At 36.3% G+C, this 27,426-nt stretch overlaps 1 protein-coding gene and 1 pseudogene across 1 annotated transcript in view; one reads left to right on the forward strand and one right to left on the reverse strand.

The window, feature by feature from the left end:
- Window positions 1-27,426, reverse strand: part of ADGRV1 (adhesion G protein-coupled receptor V1) — a 520,471-nt gene that overhangs the window by 320,467 nt on the left and 172,578 nt on the right. The window contains exons 60-74 of the mRNA XM_072791879.1: window positions 27,041-27,158; window positions 25,133-25,253; window positions 23,941-24,079; window positions 23,580-23,765; window positions 22,998-23,230; window positions 19,666-19,814; window positions 17,083-17,284; window positions 16,355-16,574; window positions 13,605-13,844; window positions 12,188-12,337; window positions 10,433-10,906; window positions 7,914-8,057; window positions 5,016-5,190; window positions 4,076-4,211; window positions 1,058-2,166 (exon numbers count right to left, since the gene is read on the reverse strand). Coding sequence (XP_072647980.1) covers window positions 1,058-2,166; window positions 4,076-4,211; window positions 5,016-5,190; window positions 7,914-8,057; window positions 10,433-10,906; window positions 12,188-12,337; window positions 13,605-13,844; window positions 16,355-16,574; window positions 17,083-17,284; window positions 19,666-19,814; window positions 22,998-23,230; window positions 23,580-23,765; window positions 23,941-24,079; window positions 25,133-25,253; window positions 27,041-27,158 — 3,796 coding nt within the window. The remainder of the gene's footprint in view (window positions 1-1,057; window positions 2,167-4,075; window positions 4,212-5,015; window positions 5,191-7,913; window positions 8,058-10,432; window positions 10,907-12,187; window positions 12,338-13,604; window positions 13,845-16,354; window positions 16,575-17,082; window positions 17,285-19,665; window positions 19,815-22,997; window positions 23,231-23,579; window positions 23,766-23,940; window positions 24,080-25,132; window positions 25,254-27,040; window positions 27,159-27,426) is intronic.
- Window positions 21,430-21,901, forward strand: LOC140613354 (small ribosomal subunit protein uS17-like; annotated as a pseudogene).

Consider the following 27,426-nt stretch of genomic DNA (forward strand, 5'->3'; position numbering starts at 1 on the left):
AATGATTTCATCAAGTCTCGCAATTAATGGTTGATCTGGGCCATAAATAAAGGCTTCATGACATTTTGTTTTCTTTCCACTACATTATTTTATCATGGTGTCATCTGAAACTTTTAAGCACTATATAAAATTCACAAATGCTTATAAACGAAGAACAGAGCAGGGGAGCCTGGGTGGCTCAGCGGTTGAGCATCTGCTTTCAACTCAGGGCGTGATCCCAGGGTCCTGGGATCGAGTCCCGCATCAGGTTCCCCACAGGGAGCCTGCTTCTCCCTTTGCCTGTGTCTCTGCCTCTCTCTGTCTCTCATGAATAAATAAATAAATAATTAAAAAAAATAAATAATTTTTTAAAAAGAGCAAAGTAGGTAAGAATCATAAGATGGCCTTGTCAATACTCTAGGGAACTGACAAGCTGAGCTAAACCATGTTAAGAAATATAGAATGGTTTCAGAGAAAAACTAAAAATTATCACTGGAATATTTTATAAGATACACAAGGAACTCTTTAAAAACTCATTGAAATTTTAAGTGATTGCAATATATACACCCAAGAGTAAAAAGTTATATAAACCAACACTGGTTCAAAGGGAGACCTAAAGAAAATGGTTTTAATCTACTCCCCAACATAAAGGAAGAATTTCCTAATAATGAGACTTAGATTTTGGGATAGATTGTTGAAAGTGGTTTGGAAATTCAGAATGAGGTTTCACAACAGGATAGGCAATCATACATTTCGATAACTAAATATTTTCCAGAGGAAGAACATGGACTTAAGCATTTTTAAGGTTTTCCCTATATTGTGAAAGTATAAATTTTATAGATTGTTTAACTGGCTCTGAGTTAAGTGACATTTACAGTGCATTAAATTCTAGCTTGGTGCCTCAGAGCAATATCATGAGTTCATGTTATGGGTCTGTGCCACAAAAAACAATGTTTTAATAAATAACTAGGAGTGATTCAGGTAATTCAGGCTCTCAAATTAAATTTAAAACAGAATAATATTATTACAGATTCTGTAGCACGAACACATTTTTACCTCCATTACTCTAGAGCTATACCTGTAATAACAACCCTGGCAAAAGCTGCAAATCCATGGTCATCCTTCCCCTTCACGATCTGTGCGCCACCTTGAGGGTCTGTGAGAAACAGGTAGAAGAATTCTTGCCCCTCAGGCTCATCATCATCCACAATATGAACCAATACTTTACGTTCTCTTTCTCCATCTACAAACTTAAGGGTAAGAGTTTGTTCTTCAAAATCTTCTTCTTCAGTTGCCCACGTTAGGTTGGAAATTCCATCGACATCATGAAAGGGCAACGCATTTGTTTCCTTCTGAGCAGATCTTTCACCGAAAGTTTTAACTGTTATACTGACATTGCCAGTAGACCCACCAGTTCTTCGGATAAGAATTTCTGCAGTATTAAATGTACCATTTTCCGCCTCTTCTTCAACATAAACAATAGGTGGCCCAAGACTAAATGTCCCATGGATGGAAACATTTGCAGTCATAAGGGCCACATCAGGCTTCTCAGACAAGGTAGATGTATCAGGAATGGTGACAAGTTTCTCAGGGATGGCAGATACACCGGTGGCCTCGGTAATGATGGCAACCATTTCGGTGGGCTGTGGAACAGCTGTCATCTTGACTGTGTCAGGATACATGGTTGAGAAGTCAGTTTCTACAGGAATGAGAGCTGTGTCAACTGCTACAGCCACAGTTGTCTTAGGGAAAGAAATACCCATTCCTGCCGGGTCATCATGATCCAAAATTGTGATCAATGCTACGCTGAAATCTAGATTCAGGCGTGGCCTCCAACTGGCATCAAACCTTTTCAATGCTTTAAATTCGACTAAAGTTAGATTAATGTAAAAAATTTCTTCTTCCTCGGGAAGCTGGTCATTAATAATGATTATTTCAAAATCAACCTCAGGTTGAAATTTTTGAAAGAGTAGTTCCCCATTCTGAACAGGCTCAAAGTCTTCCATGGGCTTTGCACTTCCTGCAACTGTCTGATAGGAAACTTTAACAAGATCACCATGGAACCCAAATAGTCTTTGGACATATAATCTGATCATCTCTGTATCCTCTGACACCATGACATTTCTAGAACTAGGGGAAAATTGAAAGACTCCCATTGGTTCAATTTCAGCAAAGGTGAAACCTGATCTGGAAAAAAAAAAAAAAACATGAAAGAAATGATAAAAAAAACAACAACCCAGGAATACTATTGTAGAGATTCATTTGTCAGATATTTAAGGTGCTTCTCATGAGAATGTCTTGCCCTTTCAAATTCCCTAAAACCCCCTACTTACTTACTGATACATATACAAGAACACACGAAATTTAAGAATAGAAGCTGCAATTGTAGGTGACAAGCCCTGACAAGTTGTAGCACAGTGAAAAGCTTATAGGTCTCTAGTCACTTTCTCCAGTTTATCCCAAAGAAGCTCTCTCAAGAATCTGAAATATCAGGCTCTCTCTTATGATCAGTACACAGGGAGCCAAAAAAAATCAAGATCCTTGGATGTCAGCCAGAATTTCTTATCTACCAAATAGAAATAGTTGTCTATATTAGATGCAAAATCCTTGCTTCTTCCAGGTGACCAGTAATGGAAGTATTCTCTCACACAACTGTTGCTAAAGTTTTACATATGAATTTGAAGAAACATCCATGATTCAGTGATTTATCCTTAGCTTTTCCCTATGGAGTTTTGTTGGGAATTAATAGCTATGCCAGAGAGCTAATACAGGTGGCCCATCAACAGAATTCAGGCCACAGATGTATTTTCTTTGGCTGACAGGCTTTTTAAAATCTGTTTTTAATCAGCTTTTTTAATCTTTTAGGCAGGACACACCAGAGCCCATCACTCTCTAGTGTCAAGCATCCATCACTCAGCACATAGTATAGTGGCTAAGAGCTCAGGCAGTAGACCAGTGGCCTAGGTTCAAATCACAGTCCCAATCTTATTAACTATGTGATGCTATGTCTGCTATATATCTACCAGTGAGTTTCTTTTTCTCTAATGGGACTAATAATCGTAACCATGTCATATGGGTGTTGTGAAGAGTAACAGTAAACATATATATATGTATATACACATAAAATATATATAAGACACATGTAACAAATATAAATTATATATGTACACATGAATTTTATATATATATATCTACATATATATCTTTTATATTTTATCTATATCTATGTCTATATCTATATCTATATCTATATCTATCTATATCTTAAAGGGATGTCTGGCCTAGGGTAAGTACCATAAAACTATTAACTATTGCTGTTGCTAAAGGCATTTAGATTTGTTACCCAGCAATACATTCTGTGGCCAAACATTTTTTTTTTTTTTTGCCAAACATTTTTTAAATGGCATACTATAATCTAAACCCATCCCAGGTATGAGAAAAGTAAATTGCTTTTGGCTGGGACACATATATCTGCAAATATACTGATTTAAGTTAAACTCAGAAGAGCTACTGGTAAAGTCAGATTAATCCTGTAATGCCTATTCTTATTATTAATTGAAAATTAGGTATTTTTCAGAAAATTCTTAAAAGACAGAGTCTTTTAGTAATAGGTGACTTTGCCATCATGATTCTTACTGGAGATGTTACTCCAGACCAACACTACTGAGTGAGAGGTCAGAGAGAATGCTCTTCAAAGCAAACAATGTGGGATGCCTGGGTGGCTCAGTGGTTGGGCGTCTGCCTTCGGCCCAGGGTGTGGTCCCAGAGTCCCGGGATTGAGTCTCCCTGTGTAGATCCTGCTTCTCCCTCTGCCTGTGTCTCTGCCTCTCTCTCTCTCTCTCTGTCTCTCATGAATAAATAAATAAATAAATAAAATCTTAAAAAAAAAAAAAAAGCAAACAGTGGTGGTGACTCTATGAAACTTAGTCTCTCCCTCTGTGGCATCTTTGGCATGCAGGCCATGTGTTGCTCTACACTAAAACTGTTTTTGCATCTGCTTCAAGCAAAGTGATCCTTGTGTCTTCTTCTGTTTCAAGTGATAAATTCCAGATTATTCCTCAGAGACTTTGTTGGTTGAAACTCAAGTTGGTCTTACCGAAGTTGAGCCCCACCAGGGGCACTGCTCTGCACTCCTGAGAGGTGAATGACAAAGGCCTCTGGCTGACCAGGACTGGGAAATGTCCACAGTAGGACTCCTTTACTTTGTTCTCCATGGGAAAATGAAAGGCTCCCTGAAAGGGAATAGGAGAAGGGTATTATTTCTTACATTGGGATTCAACTCTTAAATATGTAGTAAAATACAGTCTTTTCCAAAATTTTATATCAGTCCACAAAAGGTTACACATTTAAAAAGTTGGGGAGGAGGGTAAGTAAACTTAAAGGAAGGCCTCTCCATCAAAATTTCACCTTCAATTTCTATCTATTTTGCACAGTAGTGGTCACATCATCTAACATTTGCATCTCATGGACACAGAGCTCATGGTATAATTAAAAAACAAAGAAGATGAAGCCACAGCCGCTCTATTGTCAGAAATATTCAGGTAAACATGTAACTGAATACAAAGGTATATCTTTTCAAATCATTGTATGGGCCCAAATAGGTTTTTAGAACTACTTTTAACAAACTCCTAGTATATCAACAGAGTAGTCTGCTTAGTGACCACTTTTTCCAAGTGACATATGAGTTTTTAATTTGACTGAATAAAGAGTCCCATTTTTACCAAGTAGACTGTGTGACTCAATCTCCTTCCTTTCTCATATAAGTTGGTTTCTGATTCAAGCATTTGTATATACCACCATTACTGCTTCTGAAATGCTCCCTTTGTTTTACTTGCCCCTCAGAGACTTTCCAGATTGAGTCCATTATCTAATCTCTGTTTCCAACTTTCGACTGGACTCTGATCACTAAAATATGGGAGCACTGTATTACAAAACAAGCAGTTTACTACCCAGAGTAAGGATGAGCCAAGAAAATTAGCGGCCGATCACACATCTATATGTTCTACAGGGTAGATCTTAGAAAAACTACAACTCACCTAGTTTTGGGGTCATGTTGCCAACAACAATGAATTCGGGGATTTCTAATCCAGGAGCATATCCAGCCACCCAGGCAACCATGAGAGAGCCATACGTGCCTCTCCTGGAAATCACAACTTGGCTTGTTCCTGCAGTGATGTCCAGGAGTGGAAAAGCAGTAGATTCAAATCCAACCTGAGGAAAAACATGCTTAGAATATTTGTTTCTCCTTAAAGCTTCTTGTTTTCTGAAGAGTGAGTTAAAAGCCAACTTTGTTTACATAACATATTTTCTTGTTTTAAAATAGATTAATTCATTTGGGGAATATAAAAAATAGTGAAAGGGAATAAACAGGAAAGGAGAAAAAATGAGTGGGAAATGTCAGAAAGGGAGACAGAACATGAGAGACTCCTAACTCTGGGAAATGAACAAGGGGTGGTGGAAAGAGAGGTGGGCGGGGGGTGAGGGTGACGGGATGACGGGCACTGAGGGGGGCACTTGATGGGATGAGCAGTGGGTGTTATGCTAAATGTTGGCAAATTGAACTCTAATAAAAAAAATAGATTCAATTATGAAATGACATCTGAGACTTGGAAATTTATCCCTTTTAAAAATTCTGGTTATAGTTTATATCTTTTTTTATCAAAATGTAATCCTTTGAATTTATAATATCCAAAAAGAGATAAATGCAATTATGGTTATATAAAAGCAAAAGATTAAAAATGGCATTTTATTTTATTTTATTTTATTTTATTTTTTTATTTTTTTTTAAATGGCATTTTAATATGACTTGTTTGTGGGTTTTTATAGAACCTGGTTTATCTGTAACTGAAATCTGACTTCTTTCTAAGATATGATAATAAAATCTTCATTTATAAAATAAGCACCATGAACTAGATTTTCTATTATGGTTCTTTTCAGCTCTTTGATTCAGTTTAATTTTTTTTTTTTTTTTTTTTGGAGGATCAGCAACATCCAAAGATTTTTTAAAAATAAACGCCTTTTTATCCATATCAAGTAAGATTTTGTTTTAAGGGTAACTTTCTCAGGGAACCCTGTGATTTATAAATGATTTATAGATAAAATAAGTTCTGGCCAATGAGTAAAAATAAAACTAGATTCCTGGCTTCATATTGTGACTTGCATAACTCAGTTTACCTCTTTTGGTCCTAATATCTATAATTTGGGATACCATATGACTGACGGTTCTATATTAAGACTAGATTTCCCATTTCTTTTTTTAGCTTTTCTTTTTTTTCTTTCTTTTTTTCTAGAAAGAGGGAGAAAAGAGGGAGAAAGGGAAAGAGGAGGAGGGGCAGAGGGAGATGGAGAGAACCTTAAGCAGGCTCCATGTGGGGTCAGATCCCACAACTCTGAATTCATGACCTAAGCCGAAATCAAGAGTTGAATGCTTAAACGACTGAACCACCCAGGTGCCCCTCATTTTCTCCATTTTAAATTGGAATGGAAAGTAGCAGAAAAGTGAAGATAGCTTCTGGAGTGACAGACAGGAAAAAAAAAAGAAAAGAAATACAAAAACGAAACTTCAACCTGAAACCAGTCTAGATTCCCTACTACAGTGAGGCTTCTTCTTATCAATTGTCTGAACCTTTGGCATATCTAAGATAATTCTTGATACATGGCTAGAGGCTGTTTGAAGTGTCCTAGCTACATCTCTCTCTCTCTCTCTCTCTCACATACACACACACACACACACACACACACAAATACTGGTAAGGAGTACAGAGCATCCACCAAGGAAAGGAATACATCATGACTGGACCCAATCTTTCCCTTTGCGGTGATACATGTGATCATGTGCATGGACAAAGAGTAAGGAATATTTTGCTATCCCGAATGAACGGTTCATGTTGAAAGGAATCTTTTTTTATAATGATTTATATATGAGTGAAAAGAAGACAGCAAAACTTCAAAATATTACTAAGTTCTATTCCTCCATTCCCTCTTGAACAGATGAGATGCAGAAGAAAGAAAACTCACTATTCTCAGTTATTTTTAACGCTGATGAGTTCCATTCAGGGAGCAAAGCAAATCCATTCCCTGTGGAGAAGCAGCCCAGAAGGGAGTTTCTGAAGAGCATACCGTTAACGGTCAAAGCTCCTATTACACAAGATTCTGGCCAGACCTGGCTATCATTTACGCAGACTACACATCCACATACTGGACTAGGCCTGCCTTAAGCTGAAGGAGCTCCCATCTGAAAGAACATGATGCAATGTTAACTCATCATGGTCTCAAAAATACACACATTACCATGAGACAGAAACAACAGCCCTGTCTTGCTCCCATTTTGACAGAAACGGCCTACAGAGGAAGTAAAGCCCTTAAGTTATTCTTTGTTCTTTTGTGAACTTATGAAATGATTAGGAAACAATCTTTCCCACATTGAACTCTGGTGGAAGATTCAAACATTTAGGGGCAATCATGTCACAGGATTTCATCACTAGCATTTATCTCCACCAACACAAACTTACCATGGTAAAAAGAGTCTCAAAAATGAAAGACAAATAATCACAATATTAATAAATGAAAAAATCTGGAACATTAACTGATGTTTTGTTCTAATTTTAATTATTTAGCATAAAATACCTCAATATTAAATATTCAATATAAACAACCTAAAAAAAACCCTGGAGATTTTGATTCTAAGCGACCATTATTTTAAAAATTCTTATATTCAGACACCATGGGACAGAAAATTTCTAAATCTTCAAAAATGAAAATGTCAAAAATTGGCAAATTATTTTCATATAATGTATTCATAATGTCTACTTTTGATATTGATTTAAGGAAATAGTAATTTTGAGAAATTTTAGGTCTAAGAATCTTTTTAGTCCTTGCTGTGAAAAGCTGCCCTCTAGTGGTTCCTGGATGGTCCCACACTGAGGACCAATTACCTGAGAATTGGCGGCTTTCTCAGGGACAGGAAGGACAGCAGATTTTGCTTCCTGGAGAATTTTTGGCATGCTGTAGAAACGTCCACTGACAAGCATCGCAGTCACCAGCTGCAAGGTGAAATTAGAGCCCAGGGATAGGAAGACCTATAAACAAACAATATCAATGACATTTTTAGTAGTAAAAAAAAATAATTTTCAGAGAAAAATACTGACATTTGATGTGAGTCATTAGCGCACTGCCTCAGGGTACTTTTGTACAGTTTCATCAATATATGCCTTTCCCCTCAGGTTATAAAAACAAATCAGCAGTATGAAGACCGTGGGGTGATGAGTGATAGAACCTAAAAACCACAAATTTGCAAATCCTCCATGTGTCCCCAAAGGCCTTGAGAATGATGAGAATCACAGAAGCAGTGTTAGTAATAGAATCATGTACTATAGGAATGAAAGAGCTCACTGGGGGATAGAGTCAGGTCCTAAAATCAGCAAAACTCACTTTTTTCTTCATTGGGAGTAACTAAATACTCCAATGAGATTTACTCAAAATGGATAACGATTCAGGTAACTGATACCTTTGAATATTTTGGATAAGTAAAAATTACTAACAAAAGAGATTACCAATTTTTTAAGTTTTCAAATCTAACTCAATAATTTAAAAATTAATGTTACCCTAACTTTTTCTGAAATTGAAAAAATATATTCCCATAGAAACATTGTTATAGATAATGGATAATCCCCCAATTTATCCCATAACCTGGATAATACTAACAACACTATACATCTTTATTAAACATAAAAATAACCATTTTTGTGGAGTCTGTTCTTCTTTTATTATTTTTAAAGATTTTATTTATTCATGAGAGACACAGAAAGAGAGTCAGAGACTCAGGCAAAGGGAGAAGCAGGCTCCTCACAGGGAGCCCAATGCGGGACTCAATCCCGGAATCCCAGGATCACGCCCTGAGCTGAAGGCAGATGCTCAACTGCTGAGCTACCCAGGAGTCCCTCTGTTCTTCTTTTAAATATAATGTACTTAAACATACACCAAAGCCCTCCAAATGTACAAAATATGTACTGTAATAGTTTCAAATGTTTTGTAACACGAGGACAACAGGTGTTTCATTCATTCAATCAATCTTCATTTTTGCAAAGTGACATTCACTGAACATGACTCACAGATCAAGTGCTAAGGAAACAGAAATAAATCAGTGTCCTCACTTCAAATATGTGCCTTCCACGTGTCCTCTAGAGCTACCCTTCGCCCATGCAGTTCACTAACTGGGCTGCTAAGGTGTGACATGTGCATAAATCAAGGGGAGGATTCTTTCCGTAGTTCCCTTTTTCCTTCATGCTCCAGATATACTGCATTGCTCTTTGAAGACTGAGATATTAGTAAGAAGGAAAAAAATATCTGTGTAACTTTTGACTCCCCCAAAACTTAACTACTAATAGCGTACCACTGATCAGAAGCCTATAACACAGTTGATTAACACATATTTTAGAAGTTTTTTTTAATGTTACTGTATTCTTACAATAAAGTAAGTCAGAGAAAAGAAAATGTTATTTAAAAAATCATAAGGAAGGGAAAATACATTTATAGTGCTGTCCTGCATTTGCCAAAACAAACCCACATGTAAAAGTGAATCTGCACAGTTCAACCTGCGTTGCTCCAAGGTTAACTGTATACCATTCAGCTTTGAAAAGGAAATAATTAGAGGATTAGCATCCTTCAAAATGGTCCAGGCACCATTCACTACAGGACATGGTCTGAGAGTTAGGCAGATCAAGGGTTTTAGTCCCTCTAGTATATACATCACATATTTTGGTTTTCCCATATGCAACATGATAATAGTTTTATACTATTCACATCACATCGCTTACTAAAGTAACAGAATAATCAGATCTTCACTGTAGCATGTCTTATGGTCAAATGAAATCTCACTATAGAATAATACAAAGTTATTCCTAGAGAAGCTAAAGGAATGTCCTCTGCTATTCATTAACAGTTTTAAATTTCTGAATGCATTCAGAGGGGAATGTTAGATAGATATATATGGGAAAATGTTTCAAGGTACATAATTCAAGCACACTGCATTTTTTTAAAAACTAATTTGTAAATGAGACTTAATACAATCATATTCTGGCTAAATTAATCTTTTATTTCCCCAGTTTTGCAGTCTTTTATTTCCCCAGTTTTGCAATCTTTATTCCAGCCTTGAAAATTTTCAGAAATAGGAAATGGAGGTTAGAAATTAATCAACAGGGTCAGGGCATTGAGTCAATTTTCAAAAGAATACAGAGTTATAGGCATAAGTAATACATAAGAGCCTGATACCATTGAGACAAAAATATGTTATCTCTAAATGGGAATATACTTAACTCATTTATAATCTGCACATGTATCATCCAATAATTATTATGCATTTCTATGATTACATTTAAATATCTCAGTAAGAATATAAGCTGATCATGAAGGAGTTTTGTTGGAATGATCAGGAGACAGAAGAAATGATACAAACCTGACTCCTCACTGGCACCATGTCCACTTTGTATCTGGCACCATCTTTGACTACCAGTTGCCTCTCTGCATTTTCAGTAACAACTGGCTGCTCCTTTTGGTCAGATGAGATTCGAAATCCAACAGCAACATCTCCAAATGTTCCAGCAAGCCGGGTTATATTAATTTGGATAAATCTACTAAGGTTTTGCCCAATAAAGATTGACTGGTAATCTGAATACAGAGCAAATACTCCATGTGGGTCATCATTTGCAGAAACAGAAAACCGTGTGATGCACTGTTCTGGATCGAGTTCTGCTCCTCCCTCTACAGAAACAAGCCGGATCACATAATCTTCTTCTATCTCAGGTGTGTCGTCTGGTAGCAAATGAACATCAAAGCTCATTTCACTCTCTCCATCAGCAATAGTGAAAAATCCTTTTGTTGAAAGAAAGTCTCCTGTAATATTGAACTCACTGCTTATTTCCCAGTAAACCTAAAATAAAAGGAAAAAAATCCAACAAAGTCACATAATTCATTATATTGAATCAAAATCCTTTATTTTTCCTCTATAATATACAAAAAATAAATTCTAATTGTCATTATATTCAAAGCCCCAAATAGTTTAGAAAGTATGCAGGAATGACATTAGCATCACAAAAGTATATGAACTCTTTCAGGCTAATGTATGCAATTTGTAGGACAATAGATTACAAAATCTCACTTCACCTACTTCTGAAATAATAGCATACTTTGAAGAGATAAAGCAAAGCAAAATTAACTTTAGAATGGCAGTTCCAGGGATGCCTGGATGGCTCAGCTATTGAGCATCTGGCTTTGGTTCAGGGCGTGCTCCCAGGTCCAGGGATCAGTCCCACATCAGGCTCCCCATAGAGAGCGTGCTTCTCCCTCTGCCTGTATTTCTGCCTCTCTCTCTCTCTCTCTGTGCCTCTCATGAATAAATTAATTTTAAAAATCTTTAAAAAAAAAGGCAGTTCCACAAATACCTTCAAAAGGTCCGAATACATATTTGATAGGTATCTGAACCACAGACAATACTTGAAGGTAAAAAGTGAGTAGATAATCTGATGCTTTATATTGTAATTTGTTTTTGTTTCCTTTTAACAAAAAGGGAGTATCAACAAGATTTCAAGAATTAAAAAATTATTTTCCAAGAATTTTTGGGCTCCTAACCAAAAAGCTTCCACTGAGGAAGTATCAGTTAATCTACAATACAGGAAAAGGGTTAAATCCATGAAGATATTTTGTAATCCATAAAGATATATTTCTGCCAGCAAACAAATAACCTTGATCTGTCAGACAGATATCTCAATGATTTACAAAAACATTTCCAAACATTCTATGTCAATATACACGCAAATGCAACCTGCTAAAAAACAGCTGGTAAACCAATAAATCTATACTGAGAAAATAAAGCCCTGAGGAAGATATTAAGCAATTTACAAAAATCATTGAGGGACTGAAGGAGGAAAAGTTAAATGTTATAGCAAACAAGGAAATACAAAATAGTTCAGTCATATACTCTTCATGATTAACTGTGAGGAAGATCTTTTCACTCTTAAGTGTAACTGAATCTAGAAAGAGAGGTTTGTGTTGTCTGGAGAACCCAAAGGTACTGAAATGAATCTTCTCAACCTGTCTGCAACTCACTCATGTCACTTCTAAAACTTTTACCAGAACACAGTTCTCTGTCCTTCACAACCACATTTGTTAGGCAAATTGTTACACTACTTAAAAATCAAATGAAACACGTTACCGTAATTTCTCCAAAAATGCCCTTGACTCTTTTGACAAAGAAAGTAATAATCAGGGGCCCTTCCAGAGCCAATGGCTCTGAATAGATCTTCTCAGATAAAGACTCAGGAGCAAACTGAACAACCCCATTTGGATCACCAAACTTCTGTATCTAAAAATAGAGACAACAGAGTGAATAATGTGTATAACAACTATAAATGAAATTACATTACCCAACAAATCAATAGACAGATAAGCTGAAGAAATGAAAGAAACACGGGAATAATACTTGAATTTCATCTGCCTAGCTACCTGATTTTTCAAAAGCTTCTTTAGTACACCGACTGTCATCTAAAACAAGTAGGTTCTTATTCCCCAAGGACAAAAGGAGTGTCTGGAAAACTAATTTGTAGGGTCTCAAAAGGATAATACGTCACTGCCTGAATTTGGCTTGATTTGCTTCATGTTTCCTTCACATAACCAGAGCTAATTGTTTAGTAAAACACTTGTCATTGTGAAAGTACTTTGTAGATGTGATTAATACTTACAGTCTTTTGACTTTAAGTAAAAGAGATTACCCTTGCTACTGTGAGTCAGCCTCAGCCAGTAACTTGAAGGCCTTACGAGCAAACACTAAGGTTTCCCTTAGTGAAAAGAAAAGAAATTCCAGAGAAAAAGGAATTCTGCCTCAAGACTACAATTTAGGAATCCTGCCGGAGTTTCCGGTCTTCCAGCCTATTCCCCAAAATCCAAACTCATGATCACGACAGCAAGTCTTTCCTGACCATCCTGCTTAGTAGCCTGTGCTGTGGATTTTGGACTTGTTGACCATCATACACATGTGAGCCAAGTTTTTAAAATCAAACTTTCCCTTTCTCCCTCTTCCCAAACTAGAATATTTTCCAAACTTAAAAAAAAAGAGCACTTCTCTGCATTGTTTTCAGTAGCTCTGATACCCGACACTTCCTACCCCTGATGGACTGAATGGTTCATTCATAGCAAATATGCTCGATTCAGATTTGACCCAACACATCACTGTGTGAATTGAACAAATACCATTCTTCTTTCCAACAATCTGACTTGTGACTGAGTTAGTAACTTTTATGCACTTTCATGGCAAAGATGTCTGACGTTTAGGATGATATAACAAATAACTTCTGACAGTGTGAAAATATTCCCCAAACACCAGATTTTCTCAGAGTGGAAAATAAGTATTTATCACTATATGAAAGTCCTTTGAAGAGTAATCACCAAAAATCAGGCTATATAATAAACTAACATAATAACCAGAAAGTCTGGCCCATAGGAATTATTATGATTCATTTGGTTTTATAACTTTCAATTCATCATAAGCCCAAGGAGTTTCAACAAATGTAAAATGCATCTTCTGATAAATCCATTACTCTAAAATTTTGTGCAAAAAATAAAGTTAGACTTACTGTTATTGTAATATCTTTAGCTCTGGAGTCTAATTTAGCTTCTCCTTTCACAAGGTCAAGTTTAATAATGAAAATCTCTTCAACTTCAATGTCTTCATGAGGATAGATTGTCAGAGTGATGGTTCTCACACCACCTTCTCCCTCTCCAAAATAGAAGGACCCACTCACTGGGTCTGCAATGTCTCTGTTCTGTGGTGGTAAGGCTTCCTGAGAATTGGGTCCTAATATCACCCAGTTCACCTGCAGGGTGTTTGTATTTTTAATAGAGGTAATCAATTTTATTTTATTTTTATCATCTATCTATCCATCTATTTAAAATTTTTTAAAAGTAATCTTTATACCCAATGTGAGGCTCAAACACACCACCCCAAGACCAAGAGCTGCTGACTCTACTGAAGGAGCCAGGGAGGTGCCTCAGAAATAATCAATTTTAAACAAAGAATTACTTTGTAGGATATGTAGTATTAAAAATATATATATATACATATATATACACATGAAAACTATTGTAAGATATTGCCAGTGAATTCCTCATCTTCTTAAAAATATGAATATTTGCAAATATAAACTACATACTTACAGGATATCAGTTTTCATGGATAATAAGAAACGTATGAATACATGGTAATTTGTCACCACACAGGAAAATAAAAATGTAAAAGCACATATTTTAAATATACATATATTAGAGAAATACAAACTTAAAAAATGAGTACAACACTGTCTTGCTGTATGCACAGGCTCTGTCAATCAAAAACTATTTGCGTAAGACAATAAAACCACATGAAAAATCTGCTGGGTGTGCACTTTCTTCTAAATATACTTAAATAAACTCTTAGAGCAAGATGAACATAAGTTTTTATAAATTGTTATAAGAAACAAAATTTTACAATAAATGCATTTTAAATATTTCTATAATATAAAATTATACACTTTTCATATCCACAAGGAAAGAAAACTGGGGATTTTGCTTTGCTTCTTTTATCTTTCATCAGCATTGAGGATAGCTGATCACTTCCTCTTTCTTGAAACACAGCATCCTACCTTTCATGGCCTCTGTACACCTTCCCTTTTGCCTTTACATCTCAATTTTCTTTGCTAGCTCTCCTTCCTCAGATAGTTAAATGCTGGCAGCCCAGGACTTCAGGCTGTATCTCTCACACCCCTTATCACCACTCCTTCAGCCACATAGTTTCAAATGCCTCCACATGTGTCAGCAGCTTCTGACCTCCCCACAACCCATCCTCACACATTCCCCCATGCACTCAGCCCTCCACTGGGATGTTCAGTAGCCATCTCAAATTAACAAGACCGAACAGAAATCCTGATTCTCCCCCAAGCTTCTATCTATTTATTTATTTATTATTTATTTATTTATTTATTTATTTATTTATTTATGATAGGCACACAGTGAGAGAGAGAGAGGCAGAGACACAGGCAGAGGGAGAAGCAGGCTTTATTTATTTATTTATTTATTTATTTATTTATGATAGGCACACAGTGAGAGAGAGAGAGGCAGAGACACAGGCAGAGGGAGAAGCAGGCTCCATGCACCGGGAGCCCGACGTGGGATTCGATCCCGGGTCTCCAGGATCGCGCCCTGGACCAAAGGCAGGCGCCAAACCGCTGCGCCACCCAGGGATCCCCTCCCCCAAGCTTCTGCAGGTCTCAGTAAAGGGCACTATAATTTACTCAGTTGCTCAACTAAAATTTTGGCAGATATTCCTGATTCCTCTTTCCCTCGACCTCCACTAGCCCAATTTTTCCTCCAAAACATGCTCAATGTCTATTCACTTCTCCCCATCCCATTTCCACACATGTGAGCCACTGTCAGCTGTGCCTTGGATGACAGAGGGCAAGACCCTCCTAGTTGCCCCCCAGCTTCTAATCTGGCTTCTCGATATTCCATTTCCCCCACAGCAGTCATAAGTGAGCTACTTAAAATGGCAACCCAGTGACATCAACACCATTCCCCTGCTTCAAACTCTCTAATGGAATCCTATTTGCACTTAGAATGCCCTTTAATCTGGTTTGGTATTATGTGCTGCCAAAGCGAGCACTTCTTTAATTTGGTTTGGGAAAGTCTCTATGATCAAACACCTACTGACCTCTCTGACCTATCCTGTGCCCTCCCCTCCAAGTCCTCTACCACATGCAACCCTCCACACCTCAAACATGCCAGGCTTGTAGATACACATGGCTATTCTTTCTGCCAAAAGGCTCATCCCTCTAACAATTACATGACCATCTCTCAGTATCAAGCTTTCAGCTTAAATATCACAATATCACCATATAATCTAGAGTAGTCAGCAGGTCACTCAGATTGTGTCTCTCAATTTTACATCCCTGCAGAGCACTTAAGTGTCATCACATATATTTTTTTATTTATCTGTTTATTGTTCTGAAAAATCTAAGAGAATAGAGATGAGGTCTGTCTTATTCACCAGCATATTCTAGTGCCCAGAAGAGGATCTGGAACATGGAAAGCACTCAATAAATACTTGACCTAATGCATTTTATCAGAATTCTTCATTTCATTTCTAACTTGCTCTCAAGAGTTCCTGATAACAGCTATGCCTTATATATTTTTATGTAGTTCATAGGACTGGAGCCACTTAACACCTAATGGGTAATTAATAAATATTACTGATTGTGAATAAGTAAATGGATTTATTTGAAGAGTAAGAAAATCCAACTCCATATTCAAGCCATCAAAATTATTTTTAAAAACATGGGAAGAATAACTCTACCTGAATTTCTCCCAAGAGTCCTCCAGTCCGCTCCAGCAGCAAGGATAAAATCATTGTGGAATTGGGATTAGGAACAGAAATTTTGCTTTGGTTAAGAAATCTTACAACGCCAAAGGGAGAGTCACTCTTGGCAATCGTTATTCTGCTCACTAGGTGGCGCCCAAGGACCGCTCCGCCAGTAGCTCCAACGAGCAAAATTTCAATGGGCTCTGGAAATTCACTGCATAGCAAGGAGGAGGAATTCTGTGAGTCTAAACATATTAAAATGCTTCTAAAACCCAAATAACTAGTCATTTTCTAAATTGGTCATACATATTCAAGACACTGCATTCATACACCAAATGGTAAGAAGAGGGTGTTCAGCTAAAAAGCACAAATGATCAACTTTAATACTATATAACCTGCAATAGTTATTAGACTTTCTTCCTCTCTTTTGAATTGCTTAATGCATTAAGGAAGTGAACTGCAGGATGCTTCTACATTCTGATTAGACTCTTCAAATATAAAAGAGCAAAAGTTATTATTTCCCTCTGTATGAAAAAGTGAACATAAAATCCCAATGTTCTCCTAATCCGTTCTTTCCTACCCCAAGGACCCCCCAAAAGTTCCTCACTTGTTTCTCAGTGGGAATATTCTATTATCAGTGCAAAACGTAAGTAAGGATTAGAACACAGTAATCATGCCCTACAGATGCCCATATTATTTTCAGCATTACTAAATAGTATTACCTTTCACTATCATCAATGATGGAGACATTTATAAAACTTAAGTTCTGCCCATGCTGAAAGGTGACTGAGCTGCCATGCAGGATATAATCAACACCGCCAGGAACTGCAGAGGAGCTCTGAGAGATGAAATCAGCAGTCACTGGGCCATAAGCTCCATGCAGCCTCACCACTGGAATCATGATCATTCCAACATCTTCTTCCACTGTAGCAGGAACACGCAACTAATTGGTATGCCGGACAAAGCAACCAGCTTTTACAAGATTCAGTCAAATTAAACACAGTGACTAAAAATAACAGTACAATGCAAGCTCTCTCTTTTTTTTTTTCCAAGAGTTCGTTTATCACTTTAAAAAATATTAAGTGGCACCTGGGTGGCTCAGGCAGTTAAGCATCCGACTCTTGGTTTCGACTCAGGCATGATCTCAAGGTAGTAAGATCTAGACCTGTGTCAGGCTCCCTGCTCTGTGTGAAGTCTGTTTGAGATTCTCTCTTTTTCCCTCTGCCCCTCCCCACCAGCTGGAGACACACACCACTCTCTCTCTCTCTGTCTCTCTCTCTCAAATAAATAAATCTTTTAAAAAATAGTGAAATTTTCAAGACTTATTTTTTATGAGAAATATAATTTGCCATAAGTTGAAAGTTATAGTGAGTAGTATAAGTTAGAACTCAAATAACCTATTTAATCATTAGCATAGGTATACTTCCTCTGTGTGCTGCATACAAATAAATGATCCTTGCTTTCCAAGATAATGCTAGATGAATATGAAAAACACTTAAAATATGTGTACTCAAAGGAAAGTGTTCTGGATCGCTTTTACATTTAGTTGAAACATACAAAATGTAAATAATTGACATTCATGTTAATTAAATCATATGAATGTTTTAAAAATCCAAATAAAAATACAATTTTATTATATTTTAAGTTCCTGTGAAATTTGAGAATCTGAAAATGTATCCTCAATGTCTAATTTCAACTTAAAAATTCTTTCCAAAAATTTATTTTCCTCTTAAGCCATGTTAACCTCTGCAAATTAAAATATCACTTAATAGTTTACATTAGCTATGCTCATATTAGACAACAGTTCATATTAGCTATGGCTAAATAATATTGAATTTAATTATAATTATAAATATGCATTGCTCCAAATCCCCCCAAAGACAATGAATCAAACAGAAATCAGTGAATAGAAAAAAAATTCTAAGTCATTTATGTATTACTTGCTATACAAAATGCAGCATGACTTTTACTAGCTGTAACTGAGATTCACAAAAATGGTGATATCTTCCATGACTTTATTCGTAATGTCAGTATTAATCAATTTCAAAGTGATTTCTGATGAACTTAAAAATGGCTAGAAAACAATGAATTTGATCGAGTCAATATAGTCAATAAACTAATTGCAGCAAGAAAAGAATATGTTTATTTTGAAAGTAATATGCCTCTGAATAAAATCTGAAAAGCAACCAGCTCTGTTACATAGAGGCATAGTTTCTGCATTCTGTTTCTACAGGAGGAGAGGACAAAGAACAGTAGGCAGCTGCTATTAGGAACTGTCACAGGAAAGTATGAGTAGCTGCCCAGACACCACCTGCATCTGCAGTCCAGTAAAACAGTAATTTTAAAGGTGATTATTCATTAGGTAGTGAATATTCACTGATTTCTAGTCACAAAGGAAATTATTTCATAAATGAGAAAGATTCATAAAGATGTCTGAAATATAAATCTTAAGATTTATATTTCAAACACCTGCACCCCGATGTTTATAGCAGCAATGTCCACAATAGCCAAACTGTGGAAGGAGCCTCGGTGTCCATCAAAAGATGAATGGATAAAGAAGATGTGGTTTATGTATACAATGGAATATTCCTCAGCTATTAGAAACGACAAATACCCACCATTTGCTTCCACGTGGATGGAACTGGAGGGTATTATGCTGAGTGAAATAAGTCAATCGGAGAAGGACAAACAGTGTATGTTCTCATTCATTTGGGGAATATAAATAATAGTGAAAGGGAATATAAGGGAAGGGAGAAGAAATGTGTGGGAAATACCAGAAAGGGAGACAGAGCATAAAGACTCCTAACTCTGGGAAACGAACTAGTGGTGATGGAAGGGGAGGAGGGCGGGGGGTGGGGTGAATGGGTGATGGGCACTGAGGGGGGCACTTGACGGGATGAGCACTGGGTGTTATTCTGTATGTTGGTAAATTGAACACCAATAAAAAATAAATTTATTATTAAAAAAAGATTTATATTTCAATAAGATATTGAAATCTTAGGATTTCAAAAATCCTAAGATTAAATAGTTTTTCTAAAGCCTTGTTCCTTACCATTCAGTTTTGCCATACACAAGTGGGGTTCAACACTGCTCAAGGGCAACTCAAAATAGATTTTAAAAAATAAATATATAAATGCATACATAAATGTATATGAAGGTGTACATGTATGCGTATACACATGCATGCATGCACACACACAGCAAACTGATAAAATTTACACATGGGGATTCAAACTGACAGTGTCATGTTCAGGTACTTTGTAATTCAGAAAGTAGTGGTAAATTTATAAGATTACTGAACTTACCTTCAAAGGCAGTATACTTTGGGTCAAATTCAATGATGCCCTCTGCATTATCATTTTTCATTATTATAATTCGGACAATGGAGACGTTTCCTATCTCAGGAGGCTGATCTACCTGAAGACCATTCTCTTGGATAGTAAAATCATACCCGCTTGCAAAGTCATGAAAAAATAACAATAAAAGAAAATAAAATGATCACATAATTGCTGAGTATGAACTAAAGGGTCTTCTTGGCTCCTATAACTTAGTCCTATTAAGCATTTTAATATTTTAAAGAACTCCAACACTAAAATATACTTTTTTTCCTGAAATAATGTCTAAAATAGACTTCTGTGCCGCTCCCAATTATCACTGCCTGCATGAAACCAAAACCAAAATTAGGTTATTAAACTTAGGCAATGGGAAGATAATAAGACTATCAGGAAATTGGGGAAAAGTTGTAAAATGAACCTCTGGGCTAGGAATGCACTGCTACACTCATCCGACAGTGACAGGCCAAGGAAGGAGATGTACATGAGGCTGTAGTGCACTCAGAGTCAGGAAAGCACAGCGTCAGGCTGGAAGAGTTACTTTAAAGAAAAAAAGAAAAGAAAACGGATGTCATGCCACTACAGAAATTTCAAGCTCCAAGAAAATATTTCTGTGGACACCAATTACAATCAATACCTCTATTCTTTAATACAGATGGTAGTTTACTTGGGTAATGACATGTTTCTGCTAAGGAAGTCACTTTTTTTATTGATATTATTCTAACTGAAGAAAAGTTTTGACTTCCAGAGTTCCGTATCACTTTAATTCCTGAAACTGAAAAATGGCAGTAAACCATTTTATTGAGTCTTTTCTTCAATTCTCAAGTTCTATTTACCTGGTATTTTTATGCTAGTTTCAAAAGGTTGAAAGCTAGTTAATCAGGCAATATATAAGGCAAAAACAAAAAAATGGGGATTAAAATACATTTTTTTAAAGATTCTTAATTTATTCACTCAGTAGAGACACAGACAGAGAGACAGAGACATGGGCAGAGGCAGAAGCAGACTCCCTCCGGGAAGCCTGATGAAGGACTAGATCCCAGGACCCTGGGTCACCACCTGAGCCAAAGGCAGATGCTCAACCACTGAGCCACCCAGGTGCCCCGGGGATTAAAATATTAAATGATAAGAGTAAATGTTAACAGTTGCCTGAGATGGACTGTAGATTAGCTGATTACCTTAATATGAAAGCAGTGAATTTTCTAGCAGCTAGGCAAAATGAGATTATATTACTTTCCTTTTCCAAATCAAAGGAAGGCTAGAAATTTACCTAGAAGGAAAAACTTGTTTTTTCAGAATTAAACAAGTAGAAATCATTTTTTATTTTTATTTTTTTTTTATTTTTTTTTTTATTTTTTTTATTTATGATAGTCACAGAGAGAGAGAGAGAAAGAGGCAGAGACACAGGCAGGGAGAAGCAGGCTCCATGCACCAGGAGCCCGATGTGGGATTCGATCCCGGGTCTCCAGGATCGCGCCCTGGGCCAAAGGCAGGCGCCAAACCGCTGCGCCACCCAGGGATCCCAGAAATCATTTTTTAAAAGGGTAGCACGGAGGACAAAATCTCCAAGTCCTAGTTGGTCAATAACACAGATAGTCTCTCACACTTAAGGAACTAATGACTAAATTTCACTTACCTCATTAAAATAGTCCATGATCAGCTCAAATTTTAACACACTGAATACAAGTTCAAATTCATTCCCAATGCCAGTTTTCCTTTTCTCAGCTGGCTGGGAAGATGGCAGCCATTCAGACTGAATTGCCTAACCAAAACCAGGCAACCTTCTTTCAAAATAAGCAGAGGTCCTGCTTGGAGAAACTGGTAAGGGGACACTCCCACTATACTACAAAAACATCAGTCTGGACTTCAAGATGCCCAAGAAGGCCATGGAGGGCACCTATATTGACCCGAGGGCCCCTATGCTGATCATGTATCCATCTGCGGGTGGATTCTGCTGGTGTGGTGACCAAGATGAAGATGCGGAGGACCACTGTCATCCACAGAGACTACCTCCACTACAACAAAAGCACAACCACTTTGAGAAATGCCACAAGAAGATATCTGTGCACCTGTCCCCCTGCATCAGGGATGTCCAGATCGGTGACACTGCCACAGTGGGCAAGTGCTGGCCCCTGAGCAAGACTGTGAGCTTCAACGTGCTCCTGGTCATGAAGGCTGCAACACCAAGAAGCAAGTCCAGAAGTTCTGAGATTAGTTAGACATCTGCCCACACTCCAGAAGAAAATAAAGGTATTTTCCCAGGGGAAAAAAAAAATCATTCCTATTGCCAGAAACAGAATCATTTCTGGGAAATTTAAGATTTGAAGTGTACACAAACCTACAATATGTTTTCCACATGGAATAATATATTTTCTACCTAAATCACTCAATAAAATAGTTTAGCCTTCAAAGTTTTTTCTAACTAAAACAGATGCAAAATCATTTTCATGTGTAAGAAAAATTCCTTTAAGACTTATATAAATGCAAACATTATTCTAGTTGAAGGTTTTGTATAATCTGTCAGAACAGAGGTGCTCCTGGGTGTTATGCTCTATGTTGGCAAATTGAAATCCAATTTAAAAAAAAAAAGAAATCCTCAGCTTTGACTCCTCAAGTCTTCTATTAAAATAATTCAATTTTGATCCTTGAAAACAAAACAAAACAAAAAAAAACCAGAGGTGCTCCTTGGGCTACTCAACTCATGGGTATTTCAGCATGCTTCAGGTGTTTCCCACCCTTGTTAATCAAGTCTGCTCCCCCTAAATTAGGGAATAAGACAGCCAGACAGCCTCAATATGATTAATTCTTGATCTTTGATAAAAACATGATGCACAATAATAGCTGACTAACTTTGACTCACATTTTTCTCCACTTGAAAACTGCCAAAGGGCAAGCATCCACCTCAACCCCCACAGAAGACAGCATGGCTTTCAGAGACACCAAGGAAAGAAATTTCGCACTCAGCCCTCAGGTGTAGAGACAAATGGAAGGGAAAGTAAATTCCACCATGCTAGCTGAACTTTGACCTCCAAGTCCCTACCAAATTATCACAAGCCCATACCATGTTCAATTCTCTTACTAATCTGAGTGAATTCTCATAATAAAAACAACATACTTTCAACTTTCAAGAAAAACTGAAATTTTAGAACTTGGCAAAATTAACAGTCTTTGTCATGATTTCCCTACTACACCCTGTCCCACTGTCACATAAATCTGAAAAAGAGCAAGTTTCCTATACAACACATTCTCTCTCTCTCTCAGTCTATTTTTGTTTTGTTTTTCCTAATTTTCTTTTTTAACTTTACCTTCCCAGGAGTTCCACCTTTTTAATTACTAGAGAAAATTCCTCTGGGCCTTCAGGAAGACCATCATCAAGTATTGCAATGTGCACACTTTTCGCCATCTCCCTTGCTTCAAAGAGGAGCTGCCCCGCCGCAGGGATAAAATCCAAGCCTGCCTCTGCTGTTCCACTCACGGTCTCATACCAGAGTCTCACGGGGCCAAATGATCCACCTGAACGGATGACTGTGATGTTCACCTATGCAAGAAGCAGTTTTTATTTGATTTGGATATTTAATTTTTATTGTTTTTAACTAAAGATTCTAACTAAAGATTCATAACCAGGGTTATGTTCATATAGAAATTGATAAAAGCTTATAAAGCATGTGTTAAAATAATGATGCTAGCAGCAAATCCAACAGTTTGTGAAAACTCTGTAATATGAACAAGGAAACACTTTTTAAAGATCACTCACAACCTATCTTGCTACATTAAGTCTTCATATTTAAATTAGAGCTTAATCCAGCTTTGCAAAAAAAAAAAAAAGGATCACGTGCAAAATAAAGAGCAAATATGATATTTAAGATTTTAAGCATTTTATACTCTACCCTTTGGGTTTCTTCTGATACTCGAAGTTGCTCCTGTGTAAAGGAGAATTGGCCATAGGGAAAGTCACTGGCCGCCACTGTGATATTGGCAGTACTACTGGATTCACTCAGTAATCCCCCTTCACTGATTCCAGTAAGCTGAAACTCATAAAAGCTCTTCTCCTCAGGAATATCATCATTCAAAGCCTAAGGACAATAAGAGCCATTAATAGCAGGATCCATAACATTCAGAGACAAACACCTGTGATGTCAACAGCAACAACAAACTCAGAGATACCAACCACCCCCAACCACAACCCACCCCCCGACACACACACACACACACAACGAGGGGCATAGCAGAAAGAAGTCATATTGATACCTGTATTATTACAACTGCTGCAGACTGTCCATCTCGCATCGTCAGTTTTCCTGATATTTCAGCAAATTCTCCCACAGAAGGAGGGAATACCCTCCAGTACACTGTGACTTCCCCCCAAATGGCTGAGCCACGAATGAGGCTATAATACACAAATGGATAAGCAGTACATTTTTGTTGAAGTAATTTTTCCTAAACATTTTCTGTCTTTCAACAATTTTCATTATTTCAAGAACATTATGCATTATATAGCCTTATCTATCAACTATAAACCAAATGAAAGCTTTATACTTGCAGGATAGGAATATTTTACTGAGCTTTGACGATACTGGCAAAACCTAACCATTAAAAGTGTAAGATTTAAATGGATTTAAAAAAATATTTATAAACTTTTCACTTAATACACAAAGTGCAAAATATGAAAAGCCTTATACAGTTCTCTAAAAAAATTTTATAAACTTTTCACTTAATATACAAGGTGCAAAATATGAAAAGCCTTATACAGTTCTCTAAAAAAGCCTTATACAGTTCTCACTTCATACACACAACACTAACAGAAAACTACCAAAAAGATAAAACATTAACTCAATTTCAGTGACTTCATTGACAGTTGTCCCACTTTTCATGAGAAAATTTGTATTAAACAAAATTGCCTATGGTCATATTACTTTAGTTACACAATAGGCCCTAATTTTAGAGAACTTAGAATCATAAAATGTTTGATCCAGAGGATTTTCAATGGAATGATTTTGTAGCTAAGACACAAGCTTATGGAGATGAAGGAACTCTCTTATTTTACATGGTAAGTGACAGACCAAGGCCAAAAGCATCAGATCTCCTGACGCTCAAGGTGTTTTCCTTGTCATGGGTTGAGCAAATCACCCAAGAAGTGGCCACGATCTACTATCAAGAGAGGTCAATACACAACTGTATGATCAATATATTTTTGTTGAAGGAACATTCCCTAAATACTCTTTAAGATCTAACTTCAAGACAAGGTCAGGATATATCTTCAATTTTTGCCAAAATTTTTTTCTACTTTTCACAAGATGATACCAATATATAAAATGATGATGCTTGAAAAATATGTATGTAATGAGAACAGCACACTTAATGGCACAAAAATGTTAGTGATTTAAATAAAACTTCAAAATCTACACCTAAGCAAAAAAAAAAAAAACCAAGAAGCCCTTACCTGATGATAGCAGTACCATTATACTTTCCTGAAGGTTCTCCAATGAGGACATGCCTAGATGACGGAGCTATCCCAACTTCTGATGTTCCCTTATCTCCCCGAATAATTATTGATGCACTACCTAAGTTGGAAGTTGATACGTAACATGTATGTAGCAAACACATGTAATCACTTAGTACATGCCTGACAAAATTCTCAGCACTTCACATATGCTAATCTTATGAGTTGTCATGACAATGATATAAATTAGGTACTAACATTATCTTCATTTTATCAATGAAATTATTTAAGCATACTGAGGCACTCAAGACATTGAGGCAAGTAACTTGCCCTAGATCATATTTTAATGAAAGAGGGCAGGAAAGAGTGGGTAATAATTTGACTATCACTCCCATGATAAGCAAATACTCTTCTACCATTTGCATTAATCCACTTCTGCAGTAACCATTTTGCAGTTCACTGCAACTGGTTTATGTGGCAAAAGTAAGAATTTCTGGGTACTTTTTAATTTTCTTTTTTTTTTTTTTTACTTTTTAATTTTCTGACTCTACTACTTGCTTATAAGCATTTATAAAAATGTGTCAAATATTAATGGAAAGAAAAATCATACCAAGTAATGTGGGTACTCATATTATAATTTAGCAGTAACTTGAAGAAAATCATTTCCAGAAGCTCGTATTAGGGTTTCATGAAACAAAGGACTGAATTACCATACTCTCACTTTCTTTGGCAGTGGATTAATAAAACCAACAGTGGTCTTTCATGTCCAAGTATGTCACAGTTCGAAATACATTAGTAATTTTTTTATATCGATATATAATTCACCCTGAACCACGGGTATATTCTTATGCTAGTTAGTCTATGTCATCAATCTTGATATTTAATGTGGTGTTGACAACTTAGCTAACTTAAGATGTATGGAAGAAGATTCTCTCACAAGTTTGCTAGAAAGTTCTCTAGATGAAAATGCAAAAAGAATAACTACCATACAGTGATTTTTTCTCTACAATTCCGACAATCTTTTGGCCATGGCATTCTGCTTTTTTGGCCACACACCCTCACGTAGAATGGAGTTCTTAATGGCAAAAAAGGGGCGTGTAACAGTCATTAAGCTTTCATAGCAAAGTTGTTGGGCATTTTTTTATGGGTATTATTGTTTGTACCACTATGAAACCACTTTAGAACCATTAATCCTTTTTATCCAGACCTAAGAAACAAATTTTCATATAGACCATAGGCAAATGAGAATTACAACACCCGTTTCTAAAATGTCAAAATACTGAAGTAATCACTTTCAGATGAAAATAGGAATAGTAGGCTGAAAATAGGCACAATATGCTAGGTTTTAAAATAATATTTTATTATAAAAGTAATATGTGATCATTATATGTTTGTGTAGAAAATATAGGTAATCAAAACCCACTATTTCAAGTAAATAATTCCAAACACATTTAAAACGTGCATACGACAAAAATGGGATAACTCTGAACATGTTATGAAGTCTACTGTCGACTAATTGTTTTTAAGTTTTAACATAATTAAGGCTTTTTATACTATATCCTTTTGAATACTTACATGGTATCCTGTCATATTTAACAGGTCTCTGATTGATGGACAATTTAGGAAGCTTCCATATTTTATTTTATAAACAGTACTATAATAAACATCTTTTAAAAAAATCACACAGCTAAGTATTATAAAATTTTTGACATACGACTTTACCAATATCAGGTATTAGATTTTAGTTTTAAAATTTCTTTGGCTGTAATATATGTACAAAATGACATATTTATGTTATAGCAAATATTTTAGGAATTTATAAAACCTAACTTTCTAACTATTGATTATTTGGTTATATTTTTTCTGAGTATCTACTTTTTAAGTTCCAAAAATATGAATTTCTCTTACCTTTTATTGGAGATATTTCTACTTCATCAAATGATATCAACTGAATGGTGAAACGCCTGTCCTCCTCCAACATGGTATCATGAAGTGTGTGCAATACAATGGTCTTCTGAGACTCTGTCTATATCAAATGAGAGGAATAATAAGTTTTCTAGATTGTGCCAAACTTTCTCATTAGTGGAATAATCCTTATGTTCATAAGCATTTTTAAAGTGTGTCTTTTTTGTACCTTAGAATTACAAGCTGCCTCTGGAGCAAATTACTATATAAAAATTAACTCTGACCATAAATCTCATTTAAGTTTTTAATAGGAAAAAATTAGCATAACCTCTACATTGTCTGAAAATTGACCAGGCCCAGTGATAAAATATATGCAAGGGTTACAGAAT

Source organism: Canis lupus, chromosome 2 (genome assembly GCF_048164855.1).
Source record: "Canis lupus baileyi chromosome 2, mCanLup2.hap1, whole genome shotgun sequence".
NCBI lineage: Eukaryota > Metazoa > Chordata > Mammalia > Carnivora > Canidae > Canis > Canis lupus.